Consider the following 13,598-nt stretch of genomic DNA (forward strand, 5'->3'; position numbering starts at 1 on the left):
ATAGCATCTATTAAAGTATATTCTGTCTTTGCCTTAAAAAATTACCAAAGTATAATGTAAGTTATAGTTCAACTTCACTGAACATGACAGAAGTATGTTATGTTTACAGTTCTGTTGACTAAGTTAAGGGTCCTATTATGCTCACCAAATTCATCTTTCTGAAAGCTTGTAGTGAGCAGCATATAGAATAGGCTGAACATAGTCGCTTAGTTCATATTTCTTTCTTTTTAATGCAAGAAGGCTATTATCTAGTACTAACACAAGGCGTTGAGAGCTTCAGTTGTTCTTCAGATTGCTGCAGTCCTCTAAACAGTGAGCTTCACAGAGGACAAGTTAATCCCTCATAATGAAATCACATCATGAAACTATTCATACTGATCAGGGTGTTTTTTTCTTTTAAGCACATGACATGGTTGTAATCATTGCTGTTTCAGTGCCAGGTATTTTGACAAAGAAAAATTAATTTTTTATCATATGGCTTTTTTGCTCTTACTTCATTTGCAAAAATATAGAAAGTGTGATTAACTTCAATTCTTTATAAAAAGATCTACATGTGCAAATACCTTCACCTGCTTGATGATAAAATCACATACTCTTCGGCCATGAATATCATATGCATAGTGTTACTGTCTGTTGGCTTTGCAGAAATTCTTAAATGTGTACATTATTTTCACAGATCCAACAGAGAAGGTGACTATTCAAGTGCTGTCACAAAGCACCGTTAAAGAAGGCGATAACATCACTCTGAAGTGCTCAGGAAATGGCAACCCTCCTCCACAGGAGTTCCTGTTTTACATTCCAGTAAGTCCTGCCTCGCTGTCACTGCATAGTGAAACATTCTGTATCATCCCTTTCTACAGATATTGCTATGTGTCAGTGTATACGTGATTTTATAACAAATGAAGGAAGGAATTCGATGTGACTAAAACTGCAGATACATCAGACTCTCTGAGAACGCCTCACCCGAGCTGGCAAAATATTTTGAAAGAACCTCTCCTTCCCCCCACTCCGCCCAAAGTTTTTTAGATTTTGGACCTACTAAAAATTGTTAGGCTTCATTTCCCAACATCAGATATTTTGATAAGCAGTTTTGACAAAAGGGGTTTAGCACCTTGAATAAAATCACCTCATCGGTTGTCATAACAGCCAAAGATCCAGCAGTGAAAGTACAGGAAATTAATTCCGATTTTTTGGACTTTCACAGATGAATCTTCGTGCAATGTCGTTTAATTAATTAATTGGTGGCAGTGTGACAGGACAAATCTGTCAAATGCATAAGATGCAAATAGAGAAAACTACAGGCTTCCATTAATCTTCTTAGTATTGGTGAAATCCACGGACAGATGTGGCTTTATATTCTAAGATTCCTAGTCCTGCTTCCCGTGTCCTGTTTCTCTCTTCTATTTTATCTCCCTTTTTTTGTTCCTCCTGCAGTAGTGAGCAGAGTTGATCTTGAGAGAGGCCAAAAGCAGTGGCATGCTTTCAGGTATTTCAAAAACTGCATGTCGCACTTTGAGCATAATCCTCATCTGGTTTGGACTCCTGGCATGTTTGAATTGCTGAAGAGCAGCAAGGGAAACTAGGAGCTGAAGTCCTCTTATCTCAGAACAGCCATTTAGATTTAGTGAGTCATTCTGGGAACTCACTATATGCCAGGGGAAAAGTGTATGGTATCTCTCCTCGCTCCAGGATCTCAGTGAGTGAGCTAAACACCCCAGTTTGTCTTATCTTCAGTCTCCCTAATACTAGTCCTTTCTCTCAAGGAGAGCTGGAATTGGTGATTTCTTTGCAAGACTCACGGTTATCGTAAATCTCTTTCTGGATTCAGAGATAGGAATTGGGGTTTCATCCTATGCTTTTTTTCTAAGCTGATCAAAGTCAGTCCTAATTGGGTAGAAACTGGGGAACTGGACAGCTAGAAAGCAACACTTTGGCTAATTTAAAACACCAGTTTCTATAGGTAACTACAGGCTCCGTACCATGTTATGGATAGATTCAGGTTGGTTTGTGCTGTTTAAAAATGTGTAATGCAGCACATTTTATTTCATGGTTTTTCCTAAACTGAATGTATCATTTCAGATACAGATTTAGAAACACAATTTGTTTTGCTGTTGTGATTTCTTGAACACTCTTATTTGTAGACTGCTTCAGTCTTTTGTTCCCATTTTTTTCTGCTAAACTTTCAGATTTTTGTATTTTAATGTCCTCTTAAAATAAGTTAGTCATTAAGTTAAAGAGTAAGCTTTTAATTGTAGGTGTTTTCTAAAGCTATGTCATCGTGCAGGAAATAAGCCTTTACATTATTAATAGGCAACTACACTTCCATGATGCTGTGTCCACGTATTTTGGAGTATTTCAGGATCCTTATAACAATAAAAAGACCTGAAAAAATTGAATGTCTTTAGCAGGTCCATATACAATAAAAGTTTTGTTTTCCATCCACAGGGAGAAGCAGAAGGTATAAGAAGCTCAGATACTTACGTAATGGCAGATGTGAGACGAAATGCAACAGGGGAATACAAGTGCTCTCTGACCGACAAAAGCATGATGGCCTCGACCACCATCACTGTGCACTGTAAGTCATTGCATTTTGTACTCCTAGTTAGGCTACAAACCTATCTTGCACCTTCTGAGATGGTCTCTCTCTGCTTAACTTAGGTAGATTAGTCCAATTAACCTATGGGAGAGCTGAATGATGTGATCAGTTTAAAGGAGTGCAAGGTCTTTTTTTTTTTTGTCTTTTTTTCCCTTGCAATTTTTTTTGCTTTTTCTAATGTATTTCTGTTCAAAAACTTTAAGGTTCTCAATTCATTGGCTTAGATACAGATTCACTTTTCATAACTTTTGTATAGTATATGATGTTATTGCACTGTCATATACAGTGAAAATTCTGGTATTTTATCTTTCACTCTTGTGAACATATGTATGGCGAATTATTCTGCTCCAGCTGTTCCTTACAATGTACTCGAACACACAAGCTGGCCCACAGTGGTAACGCTGAAGGTCATTCTTCAGAGTCAAATTCACATGACCTTCATCGTACCTCAATGAGGTTAACGTATAAGGTGTCTAGAGAAGAGACTTAGGAATTCATTATGTTCACATAGAACAAGTTGCTTTTTTCACTTTTCACAGAATCATGAAACCTGCAGAGCTCAGTAAAGTTTCTTTAGTTGGATGCTACATTATTTACTCACACTTTATCAGCACCACTTTAAAAGCAGCCATTGAACTGGTTGAACCATTGAAGCAATGGTTGCTTTTCAATAGTTGTTTTTAATCTTTTTATTGTGAGAAAACAAGAGCAGGAACTCTTTCAAACTTTGCTATACTATCACAGGCTGTGATGAGACTCAGGCCAATGGCACTAGGTTTCCCCTAAAAACACTGATGGTCTGTAGTCTTGTTAGTAGCATAAATACCTTTAATGGTTTACAGGTTCAGAGAGACATGAGTAATGAAGTTTAAAGGCCTCCATACCAGTTATATTTTACATAAAAAGAAACTTTATGTTTGTATACTTGGCTTTGATTTTTTTTTTTTTCTTGGAAAACGTACAGTGCATGCAGAATATATCTGTACATGAATAATTACACTATTCCATTTAATGAATATTTTGCATCATACGCTGTTTTCCTACCTGCCCCTTCTCTTTGCCAAGCTCTCTGAAGAGAGCTTTGTACTATTGCTGCTAGCTGCCCAGTATCAAAGGTAGCTTGCTGGTAGTTTGCTGTGGTATAACTAACTGACCCTTGTATTTTACTCCAAGTGGATTGCATGTCTACTTGTACTTCCATAAATAGTTACTCTAAAGAATGGCTTCCTCAGCTCCAAGTTATTTATAAAAAGACAGTTTTCCTTTCTCTACTATTTTGTCTGCGTGTCAGAAGGGCTTTACTACACAAGAGAAGCATGTGTTTTCTTGACAGGAGTCTTTCCAGTGTTGGCAGGTAGTGCAACCACTCAGAACTCATGGGTACAATCTAGGACCCTACTGCTTTGCTTAGGGTTCATTTGGTTTTGTTTTTCTTAAACACCTCTATCTGCAGTAAAGCTTTTGCTCGAGTGAGGCACGGTGGCCTGGAGTAGTTCTGTAATTCCTGAATGCCCAGACCATGCCCTTACTTTAATCTACTTCGGTGTCCTGCCTTATGCTGGTCTAAAGTGTTTCTGCAGCATGTTTTCTTTTGAGAGGAACTCCTCTGAAAAAGTCATAAAACTTGTAGAAGCTTTATAATATCCTCCTTCATCTTTCAATTGTTTATATTAATTTTCCAGCATAACTCAGTAATATTGAGTGCTTTATCCTTCTAATGTACTTATATTTTTTTGGTGTTAGATCTTCAGATTTCTTTATGCCTCCACAATGTTTTTTGTCCTTCAAATACTATTTATTAATGCCTATCAAATCCTACTTTTTCTTCTTCTTTTGCTTTATTGCTTACTTTTACACCTACAGCTGAATATTCCTGTCTGTGCTGTTACACTGAAAAAGCCTTCATTCTGAGTCAAGGCTTTTCCTTTCCTCGTGTCCATTCTTAGCACTTTAGATTTTTTTATTTTCACTTTAAAAAAAAAAAAAAAACCTCACAAAACAAAACCACAACAAAGTCATCGATATAATAATTTTAGTTTAAATCTGTGAAACTATTTATAGCAATTTGTTACATTTCAGCTCTAGTGCTTTTTCCCAAACAGATTTTATTGAGCATTTTAACTCCACTGGTTCCTTCCATTGTCTAGGTAGGGAAAGCTTGCTGGTATGAAAAAATACATTAGCACATTATAGTTCTTTACTATTTTTTGTAGCAAAATATTCTGGCTCAATACCAAACTCTTTTTTGCCAAGATGAATGTAAATTATGAGATTCATAGAAAGCTGAAAATTTACAATAAAGCATCTGAGTTACCCATAAATTTTAGGGAAATACTTTATTTGTAAAACAAATTGAAGGGGGAAGAAAGAGTCTCTTCCTTATCCATGGAACGTAAAGGACACACTGGACAACCTGGGTTCTTGGCCCTCGGAGCAGGTGCAGAATCTGTGCAGCAAGGTCCTAATTTAAAGTCCAGCAGATCTGAGTGCTTGTTGTTGGCGTGATTCGTCCCTCAACAGAGGGAGCAACAGAACAGGATTTATGTTGTGGGTTTGGTTTTTTTACACCAGGTTGTTAATTTTCTGTCAGCTCTGTTCCTTGCCAAGGATCAGATGAGCAAAACTGGCAGAGGCCAGGAAGCAAAAGGGAGGGGGCCAGGGCAAAACCTGTTTACAACCACTTAAACAGCTGTAGAAGCACAGCTTGTGCGAGGCAAGGAAAGCACCTGGCAGTAGAAGGTGGGTGTACCTTCCCTCAGCTATGAAGAAGCAAGTGACTGTTTCAATTCACCAACCCTTTTCTTCATCTCTTGCCATAATTGTTTCTGCACATGGAGTAGGGCTGTGGAACTTCCTCTTAGTGATGCTTTCCTTTCTGCTAAAATGTGTTATCTAGGGAAATAAGTTTGCAAACGTTTCAGTAAATTAAAGGTTTTAGAAATTTAGCATTTTTGTTTCTCCATAGGTATTGTTTATAGTCTTTTCTTGTGCTACAGACACATGGAAAATACAGGGGAAATCGCCTTTTGAATGTTGCATGGAAAAAATCTGATCTCAGTACACTAGGAGAAGTGTCTGGCTGGCTGCTAGTGTGTTTGGGGCGTTCAGGCTACAGGCAAGTGCTGTGCATAGTTTTCCCAGTCGTAGCACAGTGTTCCATTGGAGGCCTCCTTTAAATGCTGGGAGCCTGTCCTATATGTGCGATAGAGTTTCAAAACTGAAATGTTTGCTCCAGTCTTCCCCACATTAATTCCATACCTCTCTCACATGATGTGTTAATACATGCAAAATGCACTCTTTGCCTCTTCCCTGTGCTACTTGGTATTCAAAGACAGCACTGAAATCAATGCAAGATTTCAGGTGAGACCACATTAAGAGCTAGCATATATTGAAAATGGTGCCTGATGAGAAATTTGTTTATGAAGAACATTTCAAAGCCAAACAGGAAATGTATGGAAAATTCTCACAACAAAGTTTTTCTTTCAATGGCAAGGAAAATTAATTTTTACAGTCTTCTGTATGCAAGAAATATTTTCTCCTCGTACTTCTGTACCAAGAAGAGTTTATTTACTAATAGAACATATAAGTTGAGAGGTAAAAGTATCTATCTACATCACATTTCTTTGTGGACCCTACAGATAAACTGACAGAACATTAATCCAAATCAAATTGCTCTATATAGAGTTCCTAGAGGGGATCCTATGTTAAACAGTAGCTTCATTCTGTACTTGCTTCATAAATCACCATACAAATATTGCTCTGAGCTATGCAGTTCATCTCGCACGCTGTAAATTTTCCTGAACTTCTATAGCAACCAAGACAAGTGTGTGAGAGGGATTGTAGTCTCAGTTATACCACAAAAAGGGGAGGGGTGGGGGGGGATGCAGGCATGCTACCCTGGAGAAGACTGGGTTGAAGGATTGTTCTGGGCTCAGTGTCAGTCTTGCTTGAGATGAAGGCCAAAACTTTAATGAGTTTTTGCTTACTGTGGTGTATGTGAGAGGAATCCTTCCTCTATGGTCTCTTCAGTGATCTCTTGGGTTTGAGGTGCTATCTTGCTTCAAAGAACAAAAGGGTAAGTAGATGTTGAAAGTAGGTCACCCTGGGGGGGGGAATCTTAGCTTTTTTTTCAACTACTCCTCTCCCTTGGTAGTTTGTGCTCAAGAGTAACAGAGCAAGAAGAAAAGCATCCCATGCACCACCTCAATCTATATACAAATGCTTACTAGATGAGTCTTGTTTTTTGGGGGGGTTTTTTGTCGTCTTTTTTCTTCTTGTGGAAGCAATGGTAAGATCTGGAGTACCTTGTTAGTTGGGTTGCATTTACTAGTTTGGGGAGGCAGGAGGAGAAATCCCCGTAGGAATACAGAAACATGCCATTTTATCTCTTTGGTAAGATCTTTGCTTTACTCATGCACAGATGAAAGTACAGTTCTTATGACCTCTCGGACTAGGCATTGGACTCGTAACACAGATAATAATGCAGACTAATAGTACAGGATGGACCCTACTTGTTCCCTGAAGTTCTGCCTTTAATTATAATGGTGTTCCCAGGGCAACCACTGAATGAAGCCAGTAGCTAAGTTCACAGTTTTGTTAAGGAAAACTCACTATTTTTGCTTTCCTCTACCAATTGTGATTTTGCCTTTAGCTTTTTTTAAACTCTGCTTAAAGGCCAAAAGGATATTTTGCAGTCCTTTTCCAGCAAGTGCTATGTTTGTGATGAAATCGTGTGGGGTTGCCATTTGAGTCTATGTGTGTCTGTGTGTGTGCGCGCGCATCTGTGATAGTCATTCAACCAGGCAACTTGGCTTACAAGCAAGGCACTGTGAGAGGGGAAGCAAAATAGAGATTTAGCTTGGCAAACTCTGCTTCTCTTTCAGTGTAGGATTTTTTTTTGAAGAAGAAGAAATCGCTAGCCTGCCAAATCTGTATACTAGGAAAAATCTAGAGCGGTGTTTCCTGACCTTTTTGTTTCTGGCTGTCACCCTGTCCTGTGTCAAACACAGCTGTCACTGACTCTGCAATTTCCCTGGAGCCAAAACAGAGTAGGCAAAGCTTGGACTCAAAGTTACACAAAAATGGCTAAGTTACAAATGAAAACAAATCAAAGGGCCTCAACTTGTTTTATCAGATTCGAGAAAGTTACCACTTGTCCTCCTTCTCTCTTCTCCCCACTTACTGTTTAGGTTAATCTGTCCCCACCTGCACGAGTCCTCCCCTGAAGATCCATTCCTACCTGGCCCCTGGCAAGCTACCCTCACAGCAGTCTGTGCTTCCCCTTTCAAGATGCACATACTGCTATGTGAAGTACTCCTTCAGCTTCTTGTACCTCCTCTGTCATTCTTTCAGCAGTACAAGGTGAAAAAAATTGTATCCATTTGTCTAGTGATTAGTGAGATTTTGCTTTTCCTTCTAGCCTGTAATTACAGTAAAAAGTGAACATTCTGCAGTGCCTATTTTAGAATAATTCTCTCTTCTCCCTTACTTGTAAAATGGATTTAGATTTTATCGAAGAACTGAAATCTTGAATTTAATGAGTGCAATTAGTCACATTTTCTTTCCTTAGTAAGCCTTTGAAATGGGCCAGGCATTCTAAGATGAACTTTTGACAAATGTTCTTTCTATCCTAGATTTGGATTTGCAGCTTACTCCTAGTGGAGAAGTCACCAAACAGATTGGAGAGGCCCTGCCTGTGTCGTGCACGATTTCTTCTAGTAGAAATGCAACTGTGTTTTGGATAAAGGTCAGTAATTCATCTACTTCACACTTCATCTGAATGTTCACCTCTTCACATTACTGCTGCTCCTTCAGTGTTTTGGAAGGAAGGAAGCCATTCATTGGGCTTTTTAAAGAACATTGTTAAAATAAGTCTTACACGTATTGCTAAAATGAGAGCTACGGACTCAAGTTCGTGACTGAAAATCAGTTAATTATCAGCTCAGTTTTCAAATGGAGAGGAATAATGCCTACTGTAAAACAAATACAACTTTTTTGAAACGGTCTGTACAAGGCCCTTTGAGAATCAGCTCCCTCTAAGAAGGAAAGCCTATTTGGATTCATTAATCGTTTTCTCAGAGGCAAGCTTGGTCTCAGTTCCAATAAACATAATAAAAGGGCAAGGCAGGTTGAGAGATCGGAGACATCAGCAACTGGTGTTCAGTGGCTAGCTATCATAGATGGTGGGTTTAAATTAAACTTACAGTGCTGGAAACTAAAAATAATGATACCTGATGGTTGTTTAGTAGCATATGTTGATCTCATACGCCTGGTTCCTAGAGGAGAGCTGTCTGTCTCTCAAACAGCTTGTACCACTCGTGTTTTTGTCTAGCCCACTAGAAAAGCTCAGAACTAACAATTGATCGCATCTGTGCCCTTGATTTGAAAGTGAAGTTGTTCAAGAAGAAGGGAGGTGGCTTTTATAAACCCCTAGTCGTTTCTACTTTTCATGCTGTTATGTTGCTGTCAGCTATTCAAATATAGTTATTAATGGGGGAGCACTTTAAGAGTGAGGCTCTAATCTACCAAAGGATGTGAAAAACTCTGCAGATAGTAGACACATTTGTAATTTAGAGGTTAATGTGTTCTGAGTTAGAATTCAGAGATTAACTCCTTACTTTATTAGGACAATACCAGAATGCAAACAAGTCCATCATTTTCAAGTCTTCAGTATCAAGATGCTGGAAACTACATCTGTGAAACTACTCTACAGGAGGTTGAAGGGTTAAAGAAAAGAAAGACACTTAAACTTATTGTGGAAGGTAAGGGAGCAGATAGCTATGATTATTAATTGTCCTGTTCAAACAAAACCATTAACTGTAATATTGTTCTTGTAGGAAAACCTCAAATTAAAATGACGAAGAAAACCAACACAAATAAAATGTCCAAAACAATTGTCTGCCATGTGGAAGGTTTCCCCAAACCAGCAGTGCAATGGACAGTTACTGGTAGTGGAAGCATCATAAATAAAGCAAGTATCTTTCTTATTACTTTATTCAGCAAAAGATGGTGCATAGGAGACGTGATTTAAAATCAAGGAACATTTTCCAGGCAGCGCGATTGAAGAAACTAAGTCTATTTCATTTATCTACGAGAAGGTTAAGTGGTAGCTGTAGCTACATGGTACTCACATGGATGATTTCTGATGATAAAGATCTTTTGAATAGAGCAGGTGAAGGCACAGAGGTTCTGCTGGCTACAAGCCGAAGCTGGAAGGAAAAAGAAACGGTTACAAGTGAAATATGCATTTTTAAGTGAGAGTACTTAGTCATTTTATCTGGGTAATGTGGTGATTTCGCCATTGCATAAGGAATTTACAAGTAATGATGGAAGTACAGAACTTAGATTAGACAGGAAATGGGTATGTGATGTAAGCATTAACTGAGTGAAATGAAATGTGGCAAGTGCTAAGTAAGAAAATACAGCCAATATAGTTCCTTATGGGCTTTGCAATTATCCTAACTTTTATAGTTGTTTTTGTATGGTTATGCTTGTTGTTTCTCACTGGAAACAGAACCTTAATGCAGTCATCCTGGGGGAGAAATAAGAAGTACCCATACACAGCAGGAAGAATACCTGGAAAATAAGCCAACTAAAGTATTTGTATATTGATTACCTAATCACATGCAAAGCATTGCTACATTTTGCATTAGCAGGAAAAATAAATGAGGCATCTATACAAGCAGTCAGAGACTGGAAGTACAATGCACAGTGCTCCTGTAGATTTCATTACTCCTTTAGGTTCCACTTTAATCCTACAGAAATTAGGTACAGCTGTCAAAACGTGTCCATTTACTTAAGTTATAGGGCAGGAATTACCTTGAAGCTATATAAGTGATTGAAAACAATTTTCTCTGGACATTGTATTAATCTGACAATGATGTACAGCAAATTTAAGGAAAAACTTCACTCGCTGTTACAGTACAGATACTGCAGGTACTACTAAACACATGTGGCTTGGCAAATAATGCTTAGTGTGGAAACAGCTTGGAATCCCCAAAAGTGGAAAACTTACAGTGATTATTTTCCTTATAAAGACAAAAATGAAAACCAGCAAGATCGAAAGAAATTATAACATGGAAGTTTAGATTTGGATTTTCTTTGAGAATTTGGTCACTTGGAATATTTTCTAAATAGTTAAAAGAAACAAAAGCAAATACAGAATGTAGTTAACTTTCTCAAAAATGCCGCTTTGTCAGTGGTCTTACAGTGCATGCTATACAAAATGTAGCTATAACTGGATGTCTTGGCCAAAGTGTTTTCTAGCAAATATTCACATTACCGTTTAATAAAATAATGCATTATTTCAATTGTTATTGTTTGGAAAACTGAAATATTAGTTGAAAGTTATTTCCCTCTGATCATTTTCAATATGTGATGCAGGTAACACATATATTGTTCTTTGCATTTTGCAAGGATACTAATCTTCATTTTTTACCTTTTCAGACAGAGGAGACCAAATATGTTAATGGAAAATTTTCTAGCAAAATTGTAATTGCTCCCGAAGAAAATGTGACTTTAACTTGCATTGCAGAAAATCAGCTAGAAAGGACTGTGACCTCCCTGAACGTCTCTGCTAGTGAGTGTCTTCTAAAGACCATTTCCTTAAAGTTGTAGTTTCCCCTAAAATACCTACACTTCGCACTCATATGAAGAGTAGTAGGTCTGCATAGTAATGTTGATAGTAAGATATTTAACCATTTTGTCTTAAGTCAAGCAATCCAGTCTGGACCAGTAGTACATAAAATTTATTCATAACTTTCTGAATGAAGTCACTTAGTCTTCATTACTTTTTTGGCTATCTCCTGTATGCAATATATTACTTACTTTTAAAAATAATATTACAAAATATAGTACAAAAATATCACAAAATAATACATTACTTATGAAGAAGTCTGTATTTATTACTAAATTAACATCATCTTTTAGTCCCCAAATTCCAGTTTATTGTTACTGATAGGACTTGATTCAGAACAGAAATCAGCCATACTGGGTTTTAATCAAATGTCATTTTTTAATGATGAAGGGTGGTAACAAGCTACAGTTTGTGGAAGGCTAGCACAGAAATATTCAGTCAGAAAAATTTCTGAGATTAATATTACAGGTTTTGAATAAGATTCTTCAATTGGTTATGTATAGTTACACAGAGAAGACTTCTGCTTAGAGATAAAATTAATTACCTTGTTGTTTGGCAAACACTGATTAAGTTTCAGTGTTTCTGTCATTGCTACAAATAATAGGCAATTAAAGGTGATGTTCAGGTATAATACATTTTGTCTTTATTTTAAGTTTAACATTTTTCATTTCAGTAAGTATTCCAGAATACGATGAGCCAGAAGATAGAAATGGTATGTATGTTTTCCTATCTCCATAACCCTTTCTGTTGATTGTCTGAGTTCAAGACCTATGTAGTGTCACTGAACAATTTCCACAGTCTCTCAAAGTTGGACTAGTTTTGAAATAGCTAGTGCCATGATTGACTAAGAATGTGATTTTCTTGAAGTGTTAAATGTGTTTTTAAGAACATTGCCTACTTTTTTTTTTTAATTTTTACTTTCTGACCCCTTGTTTCTGATGGAAATTCTTTAGAAATGGTGTAATGCTTTGCTTTATCATAGATCATCTCATTAACTTTTCTTCTTTGCTTCAGATGACAATAGCGAAAAGGTTAATGACCAGGCAAAGCTAATAGTGGGGATTGTAGTCGGTCTTCTGCTGGCTGCTCTCGTTGCAGGTGTTGTCTACTGGCTCTATGTGAAGAAATCAAAGTAAGAATTTATGGAAAATTTGATACTAAATTAAAAAAAAAAAAGTAATAAATGGAAACGTATGTTTACCTGTTTTCCTTCCTGCAGCATTCCAGTAGTCTGAGTAGGGAAAAGTTGTTACATTTAATAGAGCATTTAATAGAGAAGGGAAACCTCTGATGAGCTTGTGCCAATGCTTAACAGGACACATCTCCTGGAGGTCAGGCTTTTCATAGATCATCAGCTGTGATAAGGTTCTGCCAAGAATCAGCCAAGTCTGTGCTGATTCTTGCATTTAAATTTAGTACCTGCTACTTGATTGTGGGATGTTACCTCCATGTGGCTTTACTGGTACTAGAAACTGTCTTCATTTAGAAGTTGAGTAGCTTGTTTGCTTTAAAAATGGAATAAATTACAGAATAAATCTAAACCATCTCAGGGAGAAGAGAGATTCTTATGTAATTGGTTCATATATACTTTGAGATCTCCAAAATAAAATTGGTAAAGATATTTGGACCTTGTCCAAATAAATACATTTTAGCCATCCTAGGCATAGAACAGGATTTGCCAGTGAGTCCTGCTTGCTTTTAAGTTTCTTTATTATCACACAGACTCACTTTAGAAAATGAACTGGGTGATCTCAAAAAGTAACCATGTTTCTCCACCCTTCTAAAGATGGCCATGATGATATGCCATTTGGCCCTATTCCCATAGATTTGTCTCCAGGGAGAACTGGGGGCAGGCTTCTTCTCTGAAGGGTTCCTTACAGCTGCTTCTTAACAGGGAAGGTTAAGGTAGTTATGTATCACATGCACAAATCAGTACAGGTATAGAAGCAATCTTAAAGTTCAGTTGTTCCTTCTATGATCTTTCATTAAAATTAGATCAAATGAGATCTAAAACACACCAGTGGGATTTTACTATGAACAAATGTGTTTTCATTGATGTGAGAGTAAAACGAGGAATTCTCCGTCTGCTTGCAAATATTCTTTTTTGGATCATACATAAGGGTTTTACTCCAGGCATAACTGAGTAGGTTTTGGAAGTTTTTCAAATAAAGAATTGCTATAAATTACCCAAGCTATAAATTACCCAATTGCTATAAATTACAGAACCACACTCGGATATTATACAGGGGAAAAATATATTTTTTTGCAAAGCTTATGCTTCTTTTGGTAGAAATTAAAAAACTACTGTTAACATTGAGTTCCTCATCCCACACTTTGCTACTAGTGTAATAGTGTCTAGAATAATTT

The 13,598-nt window shown here is 37.2% G+C and overlaps 1 protein-coding gene across 5 annotated transcripts in view; it reads left to right on the forward strand.

Moving 5' to 3' along the window:
- Nucleotides 1-13,598, forward strand: part of ALCAM (activated leukocyte cell adhesion molecule) — a 126,028-nt gene that overhangs the window by 100,958 nt on the left and 11,472 nt on the right. For 3 of the 5 annotated variants that reach the window (XM_075767250.1, XM_075767229.1, XM_075767260.1), the window contains exons 7-14: nt 677-801; nt 2,446-2,575; nt 8,230-8,342; nt 9,222-9,357; nt 9,433-9,566; nt 11,042-11,174; nt 11,905-11,943; nt 12,246-12,363. In XM_075767250.1, coding sequence (XP_075623365.1) covers nt 677-801; nt 2,446-2,575; nt 8,230-8,342; nt 9,222-9,357; nt 9,433-9,566; nt 11,042-11,174; nt 11,905-11,943; nt 12,246-12,363 — 928 coding nt within the window. Of the gene's footprint in view, nt 1-676; nt 802-2,445; nt 2,576-8,229; nt 8,343-9,221; nt 9,358-9,432; nt 9,571-11,041; nt 11,175-11,904; nt 11,944-12,245; nt 12,364-13,598 lie in introns of all 5 variants that reach the window. The other 2 variants (XM_075767239.1, XM_075767220.1) reach the window with 1 other exon arrangement.

The sequence above is a fragment of the Balearica regulorum genome, chromosome 1 (genome assembly GCF_011004875.1).
Source record: "Balearica regulorum gibbericeps isolate bBalReg1 chromosome 1, bBalReg1.pri, whole genome shotgun sequence".
NCBI classification, from domain to species: domain Eukaryota; kingdom Metazoa; phylum Chordata; class Aves; order Gruiformes; family Gruidae; genus Balearica; species Balearica regulorum.